This window comes from Myotis nattereri (assembly GCF_964212035.1).
Source record: "Myotis nattereri genome assembly, chromosome: 1".
In the NCBI taxonomy this organism is placed as follows: Eukaryota; Metazoa; Chordata; class Mammalia; order Chiroptera; family Vespertilionidae; genus Myotis; species Myotis nattereri.
The window spans coordinates 40,791,853-40,809,247 of NC_138075.1; the positions used below are offsets into that span (position 1 = coordinate 40,791,853).

The 17,395-nt window shown below is 41.6% G+C and overlaps 1 protein-coding gene across 1 annotated transcript in view; it reads left to right on the plus strand.

Moving 5' to 3' along the window:
• Positions 1 to 17,395, plus strand: part of TXNDC16 (thioredoxin domain containing 16) — a 93,475-nt gene that overhangs the window by 23,766 nt on the left and 52,314 nt on the right. Inside the window, exons 7-8 of the mRNA XM_081113230.1 lie at positions 11,688 to 11,809; positions 14,792 to 14,882. Coding sequence (XP_080969356.1) covers positions 11,688 to 11,809; positions 14,792 to 14,882 — 213 coding nt within the window. The remainder of the gene's footprint in view (positions 1 to 11,687; positions 11,810 to 14,791; positions 14,883 to 17,395) is intronic.

A 17,395-nucleotide genomic window follows, 5' to 3' on the forward strand; every position in this document is an offset into this window, starting at 1 on the left:
AAATAGGTTTTCAATATCTTGCTCTCTCTCATCTTCTGGCACCCCTATAATTCGGATGTTGGTACACTTGAAGTTGTCCCAGAGGCTCCTTACACTATCTTGATATTTTTGGACTCCTTTTTCTTTTTGCTTTTCTGGTTGGGTATTTTTTGCTTCTTCATATTTCAAATCTTTGACTTGATTCTTGGGATCCTCTTGTCTGCTGTTGGATCTCTGTATATTATTCTTTATTTCAGTCAGTGCATGCTTAATTTCTAGTTGGTTCTTTTTCATATCCTCGAGGGTCTCACTAAATTTATCGGCGGTTTCTAGAAAATTCTTGAAAAACCTTATAACCATGGTTTTGAACTCTATATCCAGTAGTTCACTTTCCTCGATTTCTGTCATTTGTGATCTGTTTGTTTGTTTCCGCATTTTGGCAGCTTTCCTGTGTTGATAGAGTGGCTTTGTGTGCTAGGTGTCCTATAGGGCTCAGTGGGTCAGCCTCCCCAATTACCTGAGGTGGACACTCTTGGTGCACCTCTTTGTGGGCTGTGTGCACAGTCTTGTTGTAGTTAAGCCTGGATTGTTGTTGGTATCACTGGGAGGAATTGACCTCCAGGCCAATTGTCTGTGAGAATCAGCTGTGTCTACAGTGGGAGAACTTCTGTGCTGAAGACACCCTTCTGGGGCAAGACTTGCTTCAGTGGGGCTTTGGTGCTCACTGAGTCTGCCCCCTGAGTGTGTCCCTTATGAATCTGAGGAGTTGTAATCTGGATGGTCCCACTCTGACCTCTAGGTACACGGGCTCTTGGATCTCTAAGGAGGTGCTAATTTAGCCTGTGCCTGAGGCTACCCAGCAGGAGCTATGGAGAGATCTGCAGATTCCTCTTCCTTGTTTGGGGTTTGGAGCTGCCCAGATGAGGCCCAGCTGTGAAGCAATGCAAGCTGCTGTGGGGCCTTGAGCCTTCTTTTGGATGTTCTGGTCCTCTCTGACCCAGCTGCAGTTTGTTAGGTAATTTTAGATCTCAATGGGCCAACCCATTCATATGCAAAAGCCTCTTCTCACAGCTTGGGTGGGGCGGGGTCTCAGGGAGTCAACATGGCGGAGCAAACAGCTATGGCTGGTCCTCAATCCTGTCCTAAGAGGCCCCCAGTCTCAGTGTCCCGTGGTAATCGCTGCAAGCACCTCTGAGAAAGCTGCCCTCGAGTTCTGCTCGCTGCCAGACAGTCCAGTTTCTCCCCATAATAGTCTGGGTTCCCAGAGACTCACCCAGAACTGGAGTCAGGGCCGTCGGGAGCTTGAGACTCCCTCCAGATTGAAAAAGACACCGGCATCCTCTGTTGCCAGCCCTTTCCGCGTGCACACCTCTGTACCTCTGCACTTTACTTCTGCACCTCCTGAGTCTCAGTGTGCTTTTCTTTTTCCTTCTTGTTGTAGAATTTCCACTCAGCCAGCTTTCCTGTGGTTCTGGGTGATGTCTGTTTTGTCTTTAGTTGTAGTTTTGAAGTGGTTGTGCGAGGCAGCAATTTCAGGTGTTTACCTATGCCGCCATCTTGGTTTCTCCTAAAATAAGAATTTGGATTTATACTTTAAAAATTCTTAGCTCTGTTTTTTAAAATTTGCATAGTGAAAACTGGTGGAATTGAGTGGTTTGATAACTATGTGAGGAAAATTTTACTTCTAGTTTAGATGAATTAAGGAGGTAATATTTAGACAAAGAAATTTAAAGTAGCAAGTAGTCTTTATTTGTTGAATACCATATGTCTCACCAGTCTGAGGCAAATCAGTTAGAGGTATATGAGACTAAGTCACTATAATCTCAAATGTGGATTGGAAGCTTGTATGATACATGAAGTCAGGATTTACTGAGGATTTGAGGCACCTCATCCTTCATCTTCCTTCATGTGATCTGATTTCTCTTCTGATTTCTAGTTTTCCTCATTTCTAAATGTTATAATTGCTGCCCATGTGATTATTGTGAAGATCAAATAAGGTGATGCATGTGAAAATACATTGTGGATTTTAGCCGGTGCTCTACAAATGTTAGTTGTTTTTTTTCTGTATAAATGCAGAGTCTCATTTGCCAAAAAAAAACAAAAAACGGGCAACCCAAATTCAGATATCCACCTATGGTTCTGGTCACATACAGTGCTGGCTCCTGCCACACACAGTGCTGTCAGAAGTGAGTTCATGCTGTGATAGTTGCTGGGGATAGTTGCCATGAGGCAGCAGTTGCAAAGAAAGGCCATTCTTCTAGTCATTGTTGACTCCTGAAAGGCATCCCTTGATACAAAAAGGAAAGGTTATCTAGTACTGTAAGAAACAATGAAATCTCATTAACTCTTCATTAAGATATGGTACTTGATATTCTTGGGACAATATTTTTTTCAGAAAATGGAAGGTTTATTTCCCTTTAAATTAACATACTGCTCATAATAATAATATGAACTTCAAATATTATAGGAGTTATTTTCAGCTATCATATTTCTACTAATATTTTATTCTTAAACACATTATTGCCGAGTCCGGGTATTGAGTCTAAAGGTTACTGTACAACCTCTGGGAAAAGCTATTCTTAGAGTTGTCTTCTTCTAAAACTCCTGAACTGTGCTCATACTGGTCCTTTAATAGTTTTTGTGCTGTTGTTCATTACTTTATCTGTATCAGGCTTATTCCTACACAGTATTGTCAGGTGGGTTCTTGTGTGATAATGATATACTTTTTACTGGGAAATTGTAATAAGAAACCACTTGTCTTGGATTTAAATTCCTCACAGCTCTATGTTAATTGGTAGTAATGGTTATATCTGCAAATTGTGCCCCTTTTATATAGATTCTTTCTACCAGCGCATAGCACCATGAATGACATACGTTAGATGCTCAAAAAATATTAGATTGGTTGGTGATGCATGATATTGGAAGCTTCACTTTCCTGTTGTTAGAAATGGTAGGAGCAGAGCCCTGGCTGGTGTTGCTCAGTTTGTTGAGCATTGTCCCATGAACCTAGAGACCTCCATTTCATTCCCAGTCAGGGCACAGGCCCAGGTTGCGGGCTCAATCCCTAGAAGGGGGCAAGTAGAGGGCAGCCCATCAATGTTTCTCTCTCTCTCCCTTTTCATTTCCTTTCTCTCTAAAATCAGTAAAAGACATATTAAACAAAAAGAAATGGGAGGAGTGGAAGTCTTGTGTTATAAGCCCCTAAGATTGTTTATAAGAAGTGAGTAGGATAATATCTATAATAATAAAAGCGTAATATGCTAATTAGACGAGACGTCCTTCTGGACGACCTTCCAGACGAGGGAATCCCTGGTCCCAGGTGCCTCCCGGCAGCCGGAGGGAAGCCCAGGTCCCGGGTGCCAGAGTGAAGCTTGTGCAAATTTTGTGCACTGGGCCTCTAGTACAGTATAATGTATGACAAAAAGACAAAAACTGGTGTTTGTGGACTTTGTTATTACTTGTACTCTTAACTCATATTGCAGAGGTGACTCCTACCTGTTTGTTTTTTCAACTGCATTAATTTAGAAAATGCTTATTAATAAAATACTTTGGGATATTTTATTTTATACATGGATCTGGCCAGTCACAATATAGTTAATTTAGATAAAAGTAATTTGTTTCTCTCTCTCTGTGACTCCCTCCCATCTCCTCCCCCCGCCCCCCAGGGGTTTTGCTATGGCAAATAGAAAGGAACATTTCCTTTTTATTATGTGCGTTGTTGGTTTTTTTTAGAATTTGAATAATGATAGAAATATAATATGAATTTTTTTTTTTTAAATTCTGAAAAAAGGCTGAGCAGCCTGCTACTCTGAAAGCAGGGACAGGTAGACTTTTTATTTCCTTTTTTTTTTTTTCTGACATACTCAATTCTTATGTATCTAATGGTTGTGATAGGAGAGTCTCAGGAAAAGCATGTCAAGGAACAAGAAGGCCTTTCTGGGGCAGGAAGAGCTCCTATGTCAGCATAGCCCCAGGCTGTTTTACTGAGTCATTAGAGCAAGAAAATCCCAAGACAGGCTTTTCCTTTAACCCTGTGTTAGTATTTCTCCTCTTTGCAACTGGAGTGAAGGAGTATAGGCTTGTGGAATGGGTCCTAGAGTTTCCTAGGTATGCCCATGTTCTGGAAGTTAATATTAAAAAACTAGTGGCCTGATGCACAAAATTCGTGCACATTATAAGGGGATTAATTAGAGGAAGTATTTTAATATTGCTATTTGCCCTTTCTCTATAATAGAAGTGTCAGAGATGAAAGAAAATTAGTAAAATGTATATGAAAATCTTCCTCCTGTCAGAGTTTGGGGCGCACCATGGGTCCCTGCCCACCCATGTGTGCATTGAAATCACATGAGACCCAGACTTAGCCGGCTCCATCCCCATTGGGCTAGATTTAGACCCGGCCAGCGGGATGCATGGCTTGAGGTCCCTTGTCAAGTCCCACCAGGTGGGGGGCATGGCCTGAGGTCCCCCGTCAAGCCCCGCTGGGTGTGGGGCATGACCTGAGGTTCCCTGGCTGAAGCAAGGGTTGGGGGGCGCAGCCTGAAGTCCCCTAGCCTGGGTCAGGGGGCATGGCCTGAGGCCTGGTGCCAGGGCAGGGGGAACACCTTGAGGTCCCATGTCAAGCCCCGCCAGGTGGGGGACGCGGCTTGAGATCCCCTATCAAGCCCCACTGAGCAGGAGCGGGGGGCATGGTTTGAGGTCCCCCATCAAGCCCTGCTGGGCTAGGGGCACAGTCTGAGATCCCCTGTCAAGCCCCACCATGCTGGGGGCTCAGCCTCAGGTCCCCCAGCCTGGCACCGGGAGGGGGCCACAGCCTCAGGTCCCCCGTCAAGCCCCATGGGTGTGGGGGTGGGGGGACGCAGCCTCAGGTCCCTGATGATTGCTTGTTAAGGCTCGTTACGGGAACTTGGCCTCCGCTGTGGGTGCAGCCATCTTGTGTTAGGGAAACCCCTGCCTCTGCTGTGGGTGCCGCCATCTTTGTGATGGAGTGACGGTCGATTTGTATATTTTCTTTTTATTATATAGGATAAAGTTAGGAAGCCATTGGGGGAAGTCATAGAGATCATTAGATTATGAGTACCATTAGTTTTGTTTTTTATTACTTCATGAATAATGACCACTTAACGAGCTTTTGGACATGAGGCAAGGTGACCTCTCTAAGCCTCATGGCCTTATCTGTAAAATGGAATTAATGATAGTACTGATCTCAGATGATTGCCATGAAAATGAAACAAAACACAGCGCATTGCTGAGTGCTCTTAGTTATAAACCCCAGAATCTGGGTCTGACTGGATTAAGCAGAAAGGATTTGGAGCAGATATAAGAAATCTCTGACTCGCTCGGAGAGCTGGAGAACTGGACTCAGTTTACTAGTATACGGCTCTGAATTAAAGTCAAGATCATGACAGGGAACTAGAGTGGAGGGGACTGTGGCATTACTGTTGAATGTTCTGGGGCTGTCATCAGCACTGCTCTCACTGCTGCCTTTGAAGCTGACTGTTGCACTACTGCTCCATCAAATACTTATACAGTGTCCTGATTCTTTATATCACTAGCTCCTCCAAAATGTCAGGCAAGTGATTATGGGTCATGTCGCCATGCCCTGCAGTAGGGAACTTGGGAAAGATGTTTACTATAATACAGTCGTGGACCTTCAGTTTTCGAACTAATTCATTCTGGAAGGCTGTTCAAGAAGCGATTTGTTCTAAAACAGAATCATTTTTCCCCATTAGAAATAATGTAAATTGAATTAATATGTTCCAGACCTCCAAAAGATTCTCTATTTTAACATTTTTATATACAGTACATGTCTAATGTACTGCTTAATCTAGAAATAAACACTTCTTAAATTTATGAAATCACAGCCTACTAGCCTTAAACTGAAGAATTTTTCCTATGTAATTGCCTTGCAGATACTATCACTGGCTAACTGCTTTTCACTTATCCAGTCTACAACAGTTTTTCTACCTATTCATTTGCCTGTGATTGTTGTTTTACGAGCACTTTCACATACTTAGCAACATTAGCACTCTTAATGGCCTCTATATGTTTTTAAATTGTGCTAATCCTTGATTTCTGCCAGCAGCAAAAGCATTATCTCCTTTGTTTATTGCCTGAGAGATGATTTTTGTCATCCCGAGATATCAACATAAAAGGGTTGTCAGATTGAAAACTGGAGTTTTGGTCGATAATCCAGGTATTTTTTCTGTGAACAACTTGGTTGAGAACCAAATTGTTTGAGAGTGGAGACATTTGAGAAATGAGGTTTGACTGTTTAGCTTTTGTGAAGGGGCTCAACCCTTCTATGAGGAGGCCTTTGTTCACCGTGAAGACTTAGAAAGCTAGGAATTCTCAAGGTAAAAGACAGGAAGGAGTTCAGAGCTAGGGAGTCCCAAAACTGATTAACTACCACTACTTAGAAAATGCTTAGTACTATTCCTGACATGTGGCAATGCCACCCCAAGTGCTGGCTTTTATTAATTTACTAGAGGCCCAGTGCATGAAATTTGTGCACTGGGGGGTGGGGTTCCCTCAGCCCAGTCTGCCCTTCTCACAGTCCGGGAGCCCTCAGTGGATGTCCTACTGACAGCCACAGTCTGGCAGCAGAGGCTTGGAGCAGGCGTCCTGTGTGTGTGTGTGTGTGTGTGTGTGTGTGTGTGTATGTGTCCGCTGAGGGCCTGCCCCTACCCGCATTGGAGGCTCAGAGCAGGCGCTGTGTGTGTGTGTGTGTGTGTGTGTGTGTGTGTGTGTGTCTGCTGGGGGCCTGCCACCAGCCACACCATGGAGGCTTGAAGCAGGTGCCCCTCTGTGTTGATCTCTCAGGCTCCTGGCCTCCACTGTGTGTTTTTCTCTCCCTTGAGCTGTGGCCAGGGTGGGGTGCTGCCTGCAGGCTACGCTTTCCTGCTCATGGATCACTGGACAACTTCAGAGACCGGGGGCAGGCCCTGCTGGGTGCTGCCTGTGGGGAACTTTCCTGCTCTGGGATCGCCATGGCGCACACACACACACACACACACACACACACACACACACACACCCCATTGTGGTCCCAGAGCAGGCAAGTGCAGAAGGCGGGTGGCCCCAGGTGGGCCTGCTCCTGGAATCGATGGCGATCCCAGGAGCAGGCCCATCCAGGAGTGGGCCGCCCTCCGCACTTGCCTGCTCTGGGATTGCCATCGATCCCAGGAGCAGGCCCACCTGGGAGCCACCCGCCTTCTGCACTTGCCTGCTCTGGGACCACAATGGGGTCCCAGCTGGCAGCTGGACTTAGGCAGCACATGGGGGTCCCAGCTGGGGGCGGGGCTTAGGCGGCACACGGGGGTCCTGGCTGGGGGCGGGGCTTAGCAGCGGGGGCTTAGGTGGCACGCGGGGCTTAGGTGACGCAATTCTGCCGCCTAAGCCCCGCTGCCCAGGGCTGCACCGGGCCCGGATGGCGTCTGGTGCTGGCCAGCCCTGCCTGCAGTATGCAAATTAGCCGCCATCTTGGATGGCACCTAATTTGCATATGGCGCTGATTAGCCAGTGGGAAGCATAGCGGAGGTACGGTTAATTACCCTTTTTGTCTTTTATTAGATTAGATATTTGTCAGTCCTTATTTGGGAAAAAGATTAGGGAGATTGTTCTCCTAGATCTGATTTTTGAAGCACATACTAGATTAGAGTTACTAAAGCAGTAGAGGCTAAAGGGTGAATATAATATTTTTATAATATAAAAATAAAATATTTTTTCTAAGGCTATAATTTCCCCAAAGTCCAATTATGTTTACTAGATGGCAGCTTTAGTTGGTTTGAAGTAACTCAAGAGGAATCCTGGACTTGTTAGTCAAAAAGTACTAGTATAAGCTACTAATAGGCCAGATTGCCACTAACACTCCATTGCCATTCATTAGTTGCCTCTCTTTCCACCTGGTTTCCCATTTACACGAGTGGTCAGTAAAAAAGTAATTTAAAAGTGCTGGCCTTCGTGTCTAAAGGCCTGGCTTCGAGTCTCAGCTCTGCCAGTGACCACCAGTATGATCTGGAGCAGATCATTTAATCCCTCAGACTGTTACTGGTATGTGTTGAAAAAGAATATTCCAAGAATATTGTTGAGGATTTAAATGAAAAGATGTGCAAATATCTAGCACATAGTGAGACTGCTCTGTAAATATTTATTTTAAAAAAACAAAACAGCCCTGGGAACTGCAGAAGATCAAGTTTTATTTTCTTTAAAAAAGTTGAAGAAATCTATAATAAAAAGTCAATATTTAAGCCAGAGTAATTTAGGGCAGTGGTGTCAGGGTGTCCTTGAACTCACAGTCCTATATAATAAAAGGCTAATATGCAAATTGACCGAATGGCAGAACAGCTGGTTGCTATGACATGCACTGACCACCAGGAGGCAGATACTCAACGCAGGAGCTGCCCCCTGGTGGTCAGTGCGCTCCCACAGGGGGCGTGCCATTCATCCAGAAGCCCTGAGCTGGGTTCACGGCTGGTGAGCGCAGCAGCGCTCCTGCCTCCGGGACATCCCCCAAAGGCTCCCAGACTTCCGAGAGGGCACAGGCCAGGCAGAGGGGGAACACCCCCCTCCCCCCCAGTGCATGAATTTTGTGTACCAAGCCTCCAGTACTTTTATAATAATACTAAAACATTATTTAGCTATTTTCACTTTCATTCTTTTATAAGTGCCCTTTCCAGAAGCTATGTGATATGTTGTGTGATGTCAGAACAGATTGAATGCAGAAGCAGCTATGAGAATCCAGCTATGTTTTATTAGTTCAATATTAAGGAGATTAGCAGAAATGTAAAACAATGCCACTCTTTTCACTAATTTTTTCTTTTTGTTTTGGAAAATTGTATTATTATATGAACATGTGTTTATTATTTTATGTGTTTATTATTATGTGTTTATGGTGTTTATTATTTTAAAAATAATTAACAAATATTTTTAAATTCCTGTTTTAATTTCTATTTTGGCAACTATTGGTAGATGTAACCTATATAAACAAAAGCTCTTTGAGGAGCTCAATAATTTTTTTTTTTTTTTTTATTGTTTAAAGTATTACATCATTGTGGCAGAATGCACGGCAGAATGATCAGCCAGAACTCTGGGGGAGGAAAGTTTAACTTGTATTTTGCAGATCTACTAGTTCAGGAGAATTCCAGATCCAAAGCCTGAACTGAACTCATCGGGAGGCTCTGACCTATATATCTCCTCTTGTGGAGAGCCCCTGAGGGTCGCTGCAGTGCCACCAAAGTCAGTGTTGGGGGGCCCTGGGGGCATGCTCCACAGCTCCGCCCAAGTCAGTCAGAGTGGGGAAGTAAGACTACAGTTTTAACCAGATACTGAACTAGGTTGCAAGCCCCACCTCCCCCCATTTTCCTTTTCAACATATGTCTCCCTTTTCCCTCGACTGACCCTCACCCCCACCCCAGGCCACTCCCATCCCTAGGGCAAGTCCCACCACGCCAGTGTCTGTGTCCATTGGTTATGCTAATATGCATGTATACAGGTCTTTATGGTGATCTCTAACCCCCCCTCCCCTGACTTCTCTCTGAGGTTGGAGGGTCTGTTCTGTGCTACCATGTCTCTGGATCTATTTTTATTCATCAGTTTATGTTGATCATTATATCCCACATATGAGTGAGATCATGTGATATTTATCTTTCTCTGACTGATTTATTTCGCTTAGCATAATGCTCTCCACTTCCATGCATGATGTTGCAAATGGTGAAAGGTCCTTCTTTTTTTATACCAGCGTAGTCTTCCATTGTGTAGCTGTACCATAGTTTTTTATTTTACTTTATTTTTTTAAATATATTTTATTGATTTTTTACAGAGAGGAAGGGAGAGAGATAGAGAGTTAGAAACATCAATGAGAGAGAAACATCGATCAGCTGCCTCCTGCACACCCCCTACTGGGGATGTGCCCACAACCAAGGTACATGCCCATGATCGGAATCGAACCTGGGACCCCTCAGTTCGCAGGCCAATGCTCTATCCACTGAGCCAAACCGGTCAGGGCATGTACCATAGTTTTTTAATCCACTCATCTGCTGATGGGCATTTAAGCTGTTTCCAAACCTTAGCTATTGTAAATTGTGCTGCTATGAACGTAGGGGTGCATATATCCTTTCTGATTGGTGTTTCCGGTTTCGTGGGATATATTCCTAGAAGTGGGATTACTGGGTCAAATGGGAATTCCATTTTTAACTTTTTGAGAAAATGAGGAGCTCAATAATTTTTAAGGTTTCATAGTTTTTAAGGTATCTTGAGGCCAAAGAGTTTAAGAACTGCAGTATTAGTGGAAAGTGCCATGTTTTCCATAAGAGGAAAACCATGCTTGACTAATTTGTTGGAGATCATTGAGTAAATCTTTATATATTTAAGTATGTGGACTTTGAACAAATTTTAAAGATCCTTAAAGTTTGCCTAACACACACACACACACAGAGATTTAATGAATTGTTAGAAAATTTATATGGAAGTAGAAAATAAAGAAGATTTTTTTGGATGACTAAATATGATCAATTAGTCTGATTTAAACATTGAAAATATGATTTGGAAGAATTATGGTCAAGTGGAAAGATCACTGAACTAGGGATGAGAAAATCTGTTTTGTGTTCTGTTTCTGACTCCTTGATTCAATAAAGGTTTCTGAGTAAGTAAGCTTTTCAGTGTTTTGAATTTGCATTTCTTCAAATGAAGAATTGGAATAAATAAATTCTACCCTACTTTTTCTTTCACTCATTCAACAAATATTAATTACTTAGGGTGTACTAGGTTGTTTTCTAAGTTATTATGGAAATAGTGATAAAATATGCAATGTCCCTGCCTCATGAAGCTAACAGTTTAATGAGAGAGGAAGGGGTAAATAAGTAAACAAATATATAAATATTAGAGGCCTGGTGCATGAAATTCGTGTATGGGTAGGGTCCCTAGGCCTGGACAGTGATCAGGGCCGATTGGGGCCTTCCTTCTCCCGGCTGCCAGCCGCCGGCCGGGGCCTTCCTTCATTCCGTGCCACCCCCTGGTGGTCAATGCATGTCATAGGGAGCGGTCAGACTCCAGGTCGGTCAAACTCCCGAGGTGACAATTTGCATATTAGCCTTTTATTATATAGGATTTATAAGTCGTGATGAATACTAGGAAGGAATAGTGTGAAATGAAAAAGGAAAATGCTACAGACCTACTTACATAGGACTAACAGAGAAGGCTTCTCAAAGACCAGATGTATGAGGAGCAGCAGAGGGAATAGCTTTTAGCAAAGAGAATTGTGTGTGCAAAGGCCCTGAGGTGTGCCTAAAGTGTGATAGACGTGAGAAATGCTAGGACAAAATGAGGTTGGAGAAGTTGACAAGGTGTTGGTCATGCAGAGCCTTATAGGCCATGGAAAGAAGCTTGCATTTTAGATGTGGGAAGGGTCCAAATGTATTCCACCGGAGAGAACTAACGGTAAGGGATTATTTGACCAGACTAGCAAGTTAGTGAATACAGCTTAAATTCATTGAGGTGGTTGTAATGGTAAATAAGCACCATTTCTCACAACTATACCTGGTCAGTGTTCTCAGGGACAGACTAATGATTTAGGGAGTGATTTTTGTTTAGTGTTAAAATCCTTGGGTTCTTACTACATTTTTAATTATGTTTATTTATTTACTCAACAAATAATGTATGAAATTACTAAGTTCATACCAGATTTTCCTATTAATCACATTTCTTTATTTTAGTGCACTTCTTTTTAACGAAGTAAAATATATTACTACCCTGGGAGACCTTCAGAATATAGAAAATGCTCTGAAAGGAAAAGCAAACATTGCATTTTCATATGTAAGAGCCATTGGAACACCAGGTATTTATTAACTTTTACTTTAATCTTTGCTGTGCATCTGTACTTGTGTGAGTATATTGAAGAACTTAAAGAGTATTTTGACCACAATCTTAATATTTTAAAAAAATTTAAAGCATCTTTATTCTTATGTTTTCTGTTTTTAATCAGGCAGCATAGTATAGTGGTTGAATAAGAACTCTGGAGCCATACTGCCTAGGTTAGACCCCCTGCTCCATCAATTACTTATAGTATGACCTTGGTCAATTTACTTAACCTGTTTTCTAATTGCTAAGATGGTGAAAAAATTTGTGCTTACTTCTTAGTATTATTGTGAGGACCAAATAAGTTTGAATAATTAAAATAGTTTCTGGCATGTGATAGGTGTTCTGTGTTAGCTGTTACTATTTTTATTTCCTTACAGTACTCATGGTACCTGGTGTAGTAGTTCATAGTATTCAGTAAATATTGACTGGCTTTCTTTTTAAATGTTTTAGTATTTGCTGTTTATGATATATTTTTTCTTGGTTTTTCAAAGATCTAACTTTGACAATCAAGTTGTAAGTACAGAATAGGCAGAATATTTGATTTAACCTGATTGTGTTTTAGCCAGATGGGTAGGGGAGTGATTATAACGACTGATAATGGAATTGAAGCAGGGTTATAAGGCAGGAGAGGACCTGAGGAGGGTGGGGGGTAGCTGACAGTGAAAAGTGGTAAGATTGTGGGTCCTGGAGGGTTAGAGTTATGTGCTAAATGAGTGACCTAGTCAGATGGAGGTCTGGGGTGGGAGGTAGGGGGAGGGAGGATGATAGATATTGAGATTATGGAGGAATTTACAGTGATTGCTAATTGAAGGCCTGCAGTGGGACCATAACAGTGAGTGGTTAAGGTAGGGTTGAAGAAAGATCATTGGAGTCTATGGAGAAGGCCAAGCATTTTGAATGGATCATCTAGGGCAGCAGTTCTCAACCTGGTCGCCAATCTGTGGGTCGCGACCCCTTTGGGGGTCGAATGACCCTTTCACAGGGGTCGCCTAAGACCATCGGAAAACACATATAATTACATTTTGTTTTTGTGATTAATCACTATGCTTTAATTATGTTCAATTTGTAACAATGAAAATACATCCTGCATATCAGATATTTACATTACTTTTCATAACAGTAGCAAAATTACAGTTATGAAGTAGCAACAAAAATAATTTTATGGTTGGGGGTCACCACACATGAGGAACTGTATTAAAGGGTGCAGCATTAGGAAGGTTGAGACCCACTGATCTAGGGGATAAGAAAATCACCAAGGATTATGACAGGCGTAGTATTGGAGAAAATGACAGCGTGATGAGAAGGAATGACACTGGCTGGGGTGGTAGTTGACACTAACAAGGCAGAGTGATGAGTGGAATAATCTGATGAAATGCAATATAAGTGGTAGAAGGTTGGGTGGTGGAGGGGAAGGTAACTGTCTGGAAATGAAAGTGAGGAGAAAAGAAAAAAAATATGAAAAGGAGGAAATCTTTAAAGAAGCAGTTTAAGAAAATTTCCCAGAACTGAAGGATTCAGGCTTTCAAATAGAAAGAGCCCATTGAGTCCCAGCATAGTGGATGAATGTAGAGCCACACCAAAGCATCTCATCTTAAAATTTCAGAATATTGGGAACAAAAATTATTCTCAAATTTTCCAGAAAGAAAAAAGAAGTTTCCAGTTAAAGGGTCAAGAATCAGAATGGCATTGGACTTCTCAATTGCAGCCCTGTAAAAATGAAGAAAATGGAGCATTGCTTTCAGAATTCTCAGAAGTAACTTAAACCTCGAATTTTATTAGCAGACAACTGTAGTTATGAAAGTAGAATAAAGACACTTTCAGAAATGCAAGCTCGCAAAAAATATGTATTCTATATATCCTCTTATGGGAAGTGCTAGAGAATGGGAGCAAGGGGGCAAATCAGTCAAGAAGATATGGGTAACAGGCCAGTTGACCTCCTACAAGAGCGAAAATAAGAGGTTTCCAGGGTGATGATGAAGTGGGTTCTCAGGAGGAAATTTGCGCAGCAGGTTAAGTAGCAACAGTCCATATTGGACATTTCTGCAGGAAAGTCTCCAAGAAGAGGGAATAGTTAGTATACCTGATCTATTTGAAGTATTAAGAGGATTAGACAACTGTGCTAAAGTTTAGGAATAAATTAGTAAGAAATATATACAGAAATAAAAAAATAATGGTATAAATATAGTGAAAAAAATTGCTTAAAAGTGCTCATTTTGGACTGTATGTCTCATTTGTAAGTAATAATTACTGACTCATAATGTAAATATGGACTATTGATTTGATAAAAATTACAACAATATTGAGAAAATTGAGGGGATAGAAATATGAACATTTGTAGAAGGAGATTTTGGAGAAAAGAGCTAATTTATCATCTTCCACAGTGGGAAGTTAATAGATAATACTAACACACAAATTAGGAAATAAGAGTATAAGAATGTAATTTATAGACTTGGTAGTAAATACCCAAAGAAACAGTAAAAAAGTTGAAACTAATTGTCCCTTGGAAAGAAATTGGAAATGGGGTGGAAGGTGAACTTTTTTTTTTCTTAATGTGTAGAATGATTTATCTCTTTAGACTATATTTAAGAACAAGTTTCATTAAAGAAAACTAAACCAGAAACAGCACACAGACATATACATATATAAAATATAACCTATCCAAGTTGTATGGTGGATTCATATTTTCTCCCCTGCTGCTAGGAAAAAGCTGTCACAGATTTTTCATATGTTATATTCTCAAGTATAACTTACTTTATACTCCTCCTTAATTCTTCTCTTACCTTGAATGGAATGACTTTTCATAACTTCTTTAACCACTTGCATTTTCCCAATTGAGATCCCTACAAAGAGTTTTTCTTTAAATATAATAGAGCACAAAAGGGTGTAGGGCAATCTGGAGACTAGAAGTTTATGTAGAGCCACACAAACTAATTCTTTCTCCCTCTTATCTTTTCTTCAGAGCACAGGGCAGTCATGGAAGCTGCTTTTGTGTATGGGAACACATACCAATTTGTCTTAACTACAGAAATTGCCCTTTTGGAAAGTATTGGGTATGTATAAGAGGCGTATGTCAACAATTTTAAGTTTACTTATTTCACGTTATTTATCATTTCCATTATGCTTTCACAGCGTGGACTTAGAGAGTCTAAGAGGAATTATAAGCAGATGTGAATATATACATGAAACCTGAAATCTCCTTCATTACAATCATCTGCTGTACTACCGTCTGAATTAATTTAAATATGCAGAAGTGATGTTAGACTAAGGTGAATGAAAACAATATGGATAAGCTAGAAGATGTGATCCTGTGAGTGACCAAGTATATTGTAGGAATAGATCTCCCACAGTGATGAGATAGGTGATAACAGGCAGCTTTCATAATTAAGCTCCAGAAAGTATTTCTGAGAGTTCTGTTAAGTTACTTTGTCATAATCTTTTTTGAATGGAATGTTTTACATGTTTGTTTGTTTGTTGTTTGTTTATTTATTTCTTGTCTACTTCCTAGCTTACAATTTTAGGTAGAGACCTTCTTTTGACTGTTGTCTGGGCAAATGTAGGATTAACATTTTTCTTTACTTTAGTATTTAGGGACACAAGGAATAACCAGTGCATTTTAAAGACTTTAAATTTGGCTTTAAAATGCTCTTCAGGAAAATTAATCCAAAGCAAGGCCAAATGGTGACTGTGTGACCTTTTTATACCATGCAAGTTTTTGAGTCCTTTTGCTGACCTTTCAGAAAATAGTGATTATCTATAATAATAAAAGCATAATATGCAAATCAACTGAACAGCCAAATAGTTGAAGGACCATCTACATGACCACGCTATGACACCCACTGGTGCTAGGCCAGCCAAGGCAGGTGCAATGCGATTGGTCAGGAGGGCCCCGCCATTGCCCCAGGATCACCCTGTAGAGGGAGGCCCAGGCCACCAGCCAGCGGGGTGATCAATCAGGGGGCTCCACGATCACCCCAAAGAGGAAGGCCCAGGCCACCAGCCAGCGGGGTGATCAATCAGGGGGCTCCACGATCACCCCAAAGAGGGAGGCCCAGGCCACTGACTGGCAGGCTGCGGTGGGTGAGCTGGGCCTCCCTCTGCGGGGTGATCGATTGCAGGGCTCCCAGACTGTGAGAGGGCGCAGGCTGGGCTGAGAGACACCCCCTCCGCCCCCCGAGTGCACACAAATTTTGTGCACTGGGCCTCTAGTTTTATAATAATCACACAAAAGTAATTAAATCCCATTTTACAATTCTGTGAATTTAGAGGTTAGTACATAGAAAACTGATAAAGTTAAATAATTTGGGGCAAGGGGGATGGGTTGGCAGAAAATAACGTTTCTACAAAGTGGAAGTTATAGTTTTTGTGCTTTTTTGTTGTTTTTAATCCTTGCCTGAGGACATTCTTTCTATTGCTTTTTCAGAGAGAGTGGAAGGAAGGGAGGGAGGGGAGAGAGAGAAACAGAGAGAAGCATGGATGTGAGAGAGACACATTTACTGGTTACTTCCCACCAGGGCTGGGAATGGAACCTGCAGTCCAGGTACGTGCTCTTGACCGGGAATGGAACCCGTGACCCTTCAGTGCTTGGGCCAACGCTCTAACCACTGAGCCACTGACCAGGGCAGAAGTTACGTTTTTATTGCTCTGTATGGCAGCCAGCATTCCTTTTTTATTAGTCTCTTCTTAATCATTCTGCTGGTTCCCTCATTAATGAGTTAAATGAAACTTTGATGCATGTTTACTGTTGTATAAGAATTAAGGTTTTTAACAATTTGAGAGTTATACTGACAGTTCCATAAAGCATTATTGTAAGTAGTGATACAATAAGCAGTTGTGTAGCCAGCTACTTTGCTACTCCCAACTGCCAATTTCCTATCCTGGAGTAGGGGAAGCCTTGTTATTCTCCACATGGTGATGCTATGGTAGCATCATAGTTTCTCTTAGGGTTAGTTGTTTGTACTTTCTCTTGTGTTACCAGCTTGTTTTCCAGATAATGAATAATTGCATGTAACGGTGACACACATAAAACACAAGGGGTGGTTGTTTACTGAGAGTCTATATATAGGTCCTATCATTTACTTCACAAATCCTGTTCAGCAAGATTTACTACATATATTTTTTATTCTGACCTATGACTAAACACAGTAATATTTTGGAAGAGTATTTGCTCTTCTCCACTTTTAAAATGGGAATTTAAAAATGTACAGTTATCCTCTCTTTTTGTATATGTTGTATTGGAGATATTTGAATTCTCATTTGTTCATGGATGACAAGATGGTGAGGAGTCATACCTGGACCTGCTGTGACAGGGAAGGACTGTGGATAGAATACAGTGGTCCTATGACACCACCTCTGGGTGAAGTAGTTGCCTATAACTTTGAATTGTCTCCTAATGGGGGAGAGGTGAATGCCTTTTCTTCTTCCATGTGTTTATTCTTTCATTTAAAAAATATGTATTGAATACCTGCAGTGTGTTAGGCATTATTCCAGTTGCTGAGGCTATAACAGTGCATAAGAGTACTATTTTAATTGTTATATAACGTTGGATGTTAGTATGCTTGAAATT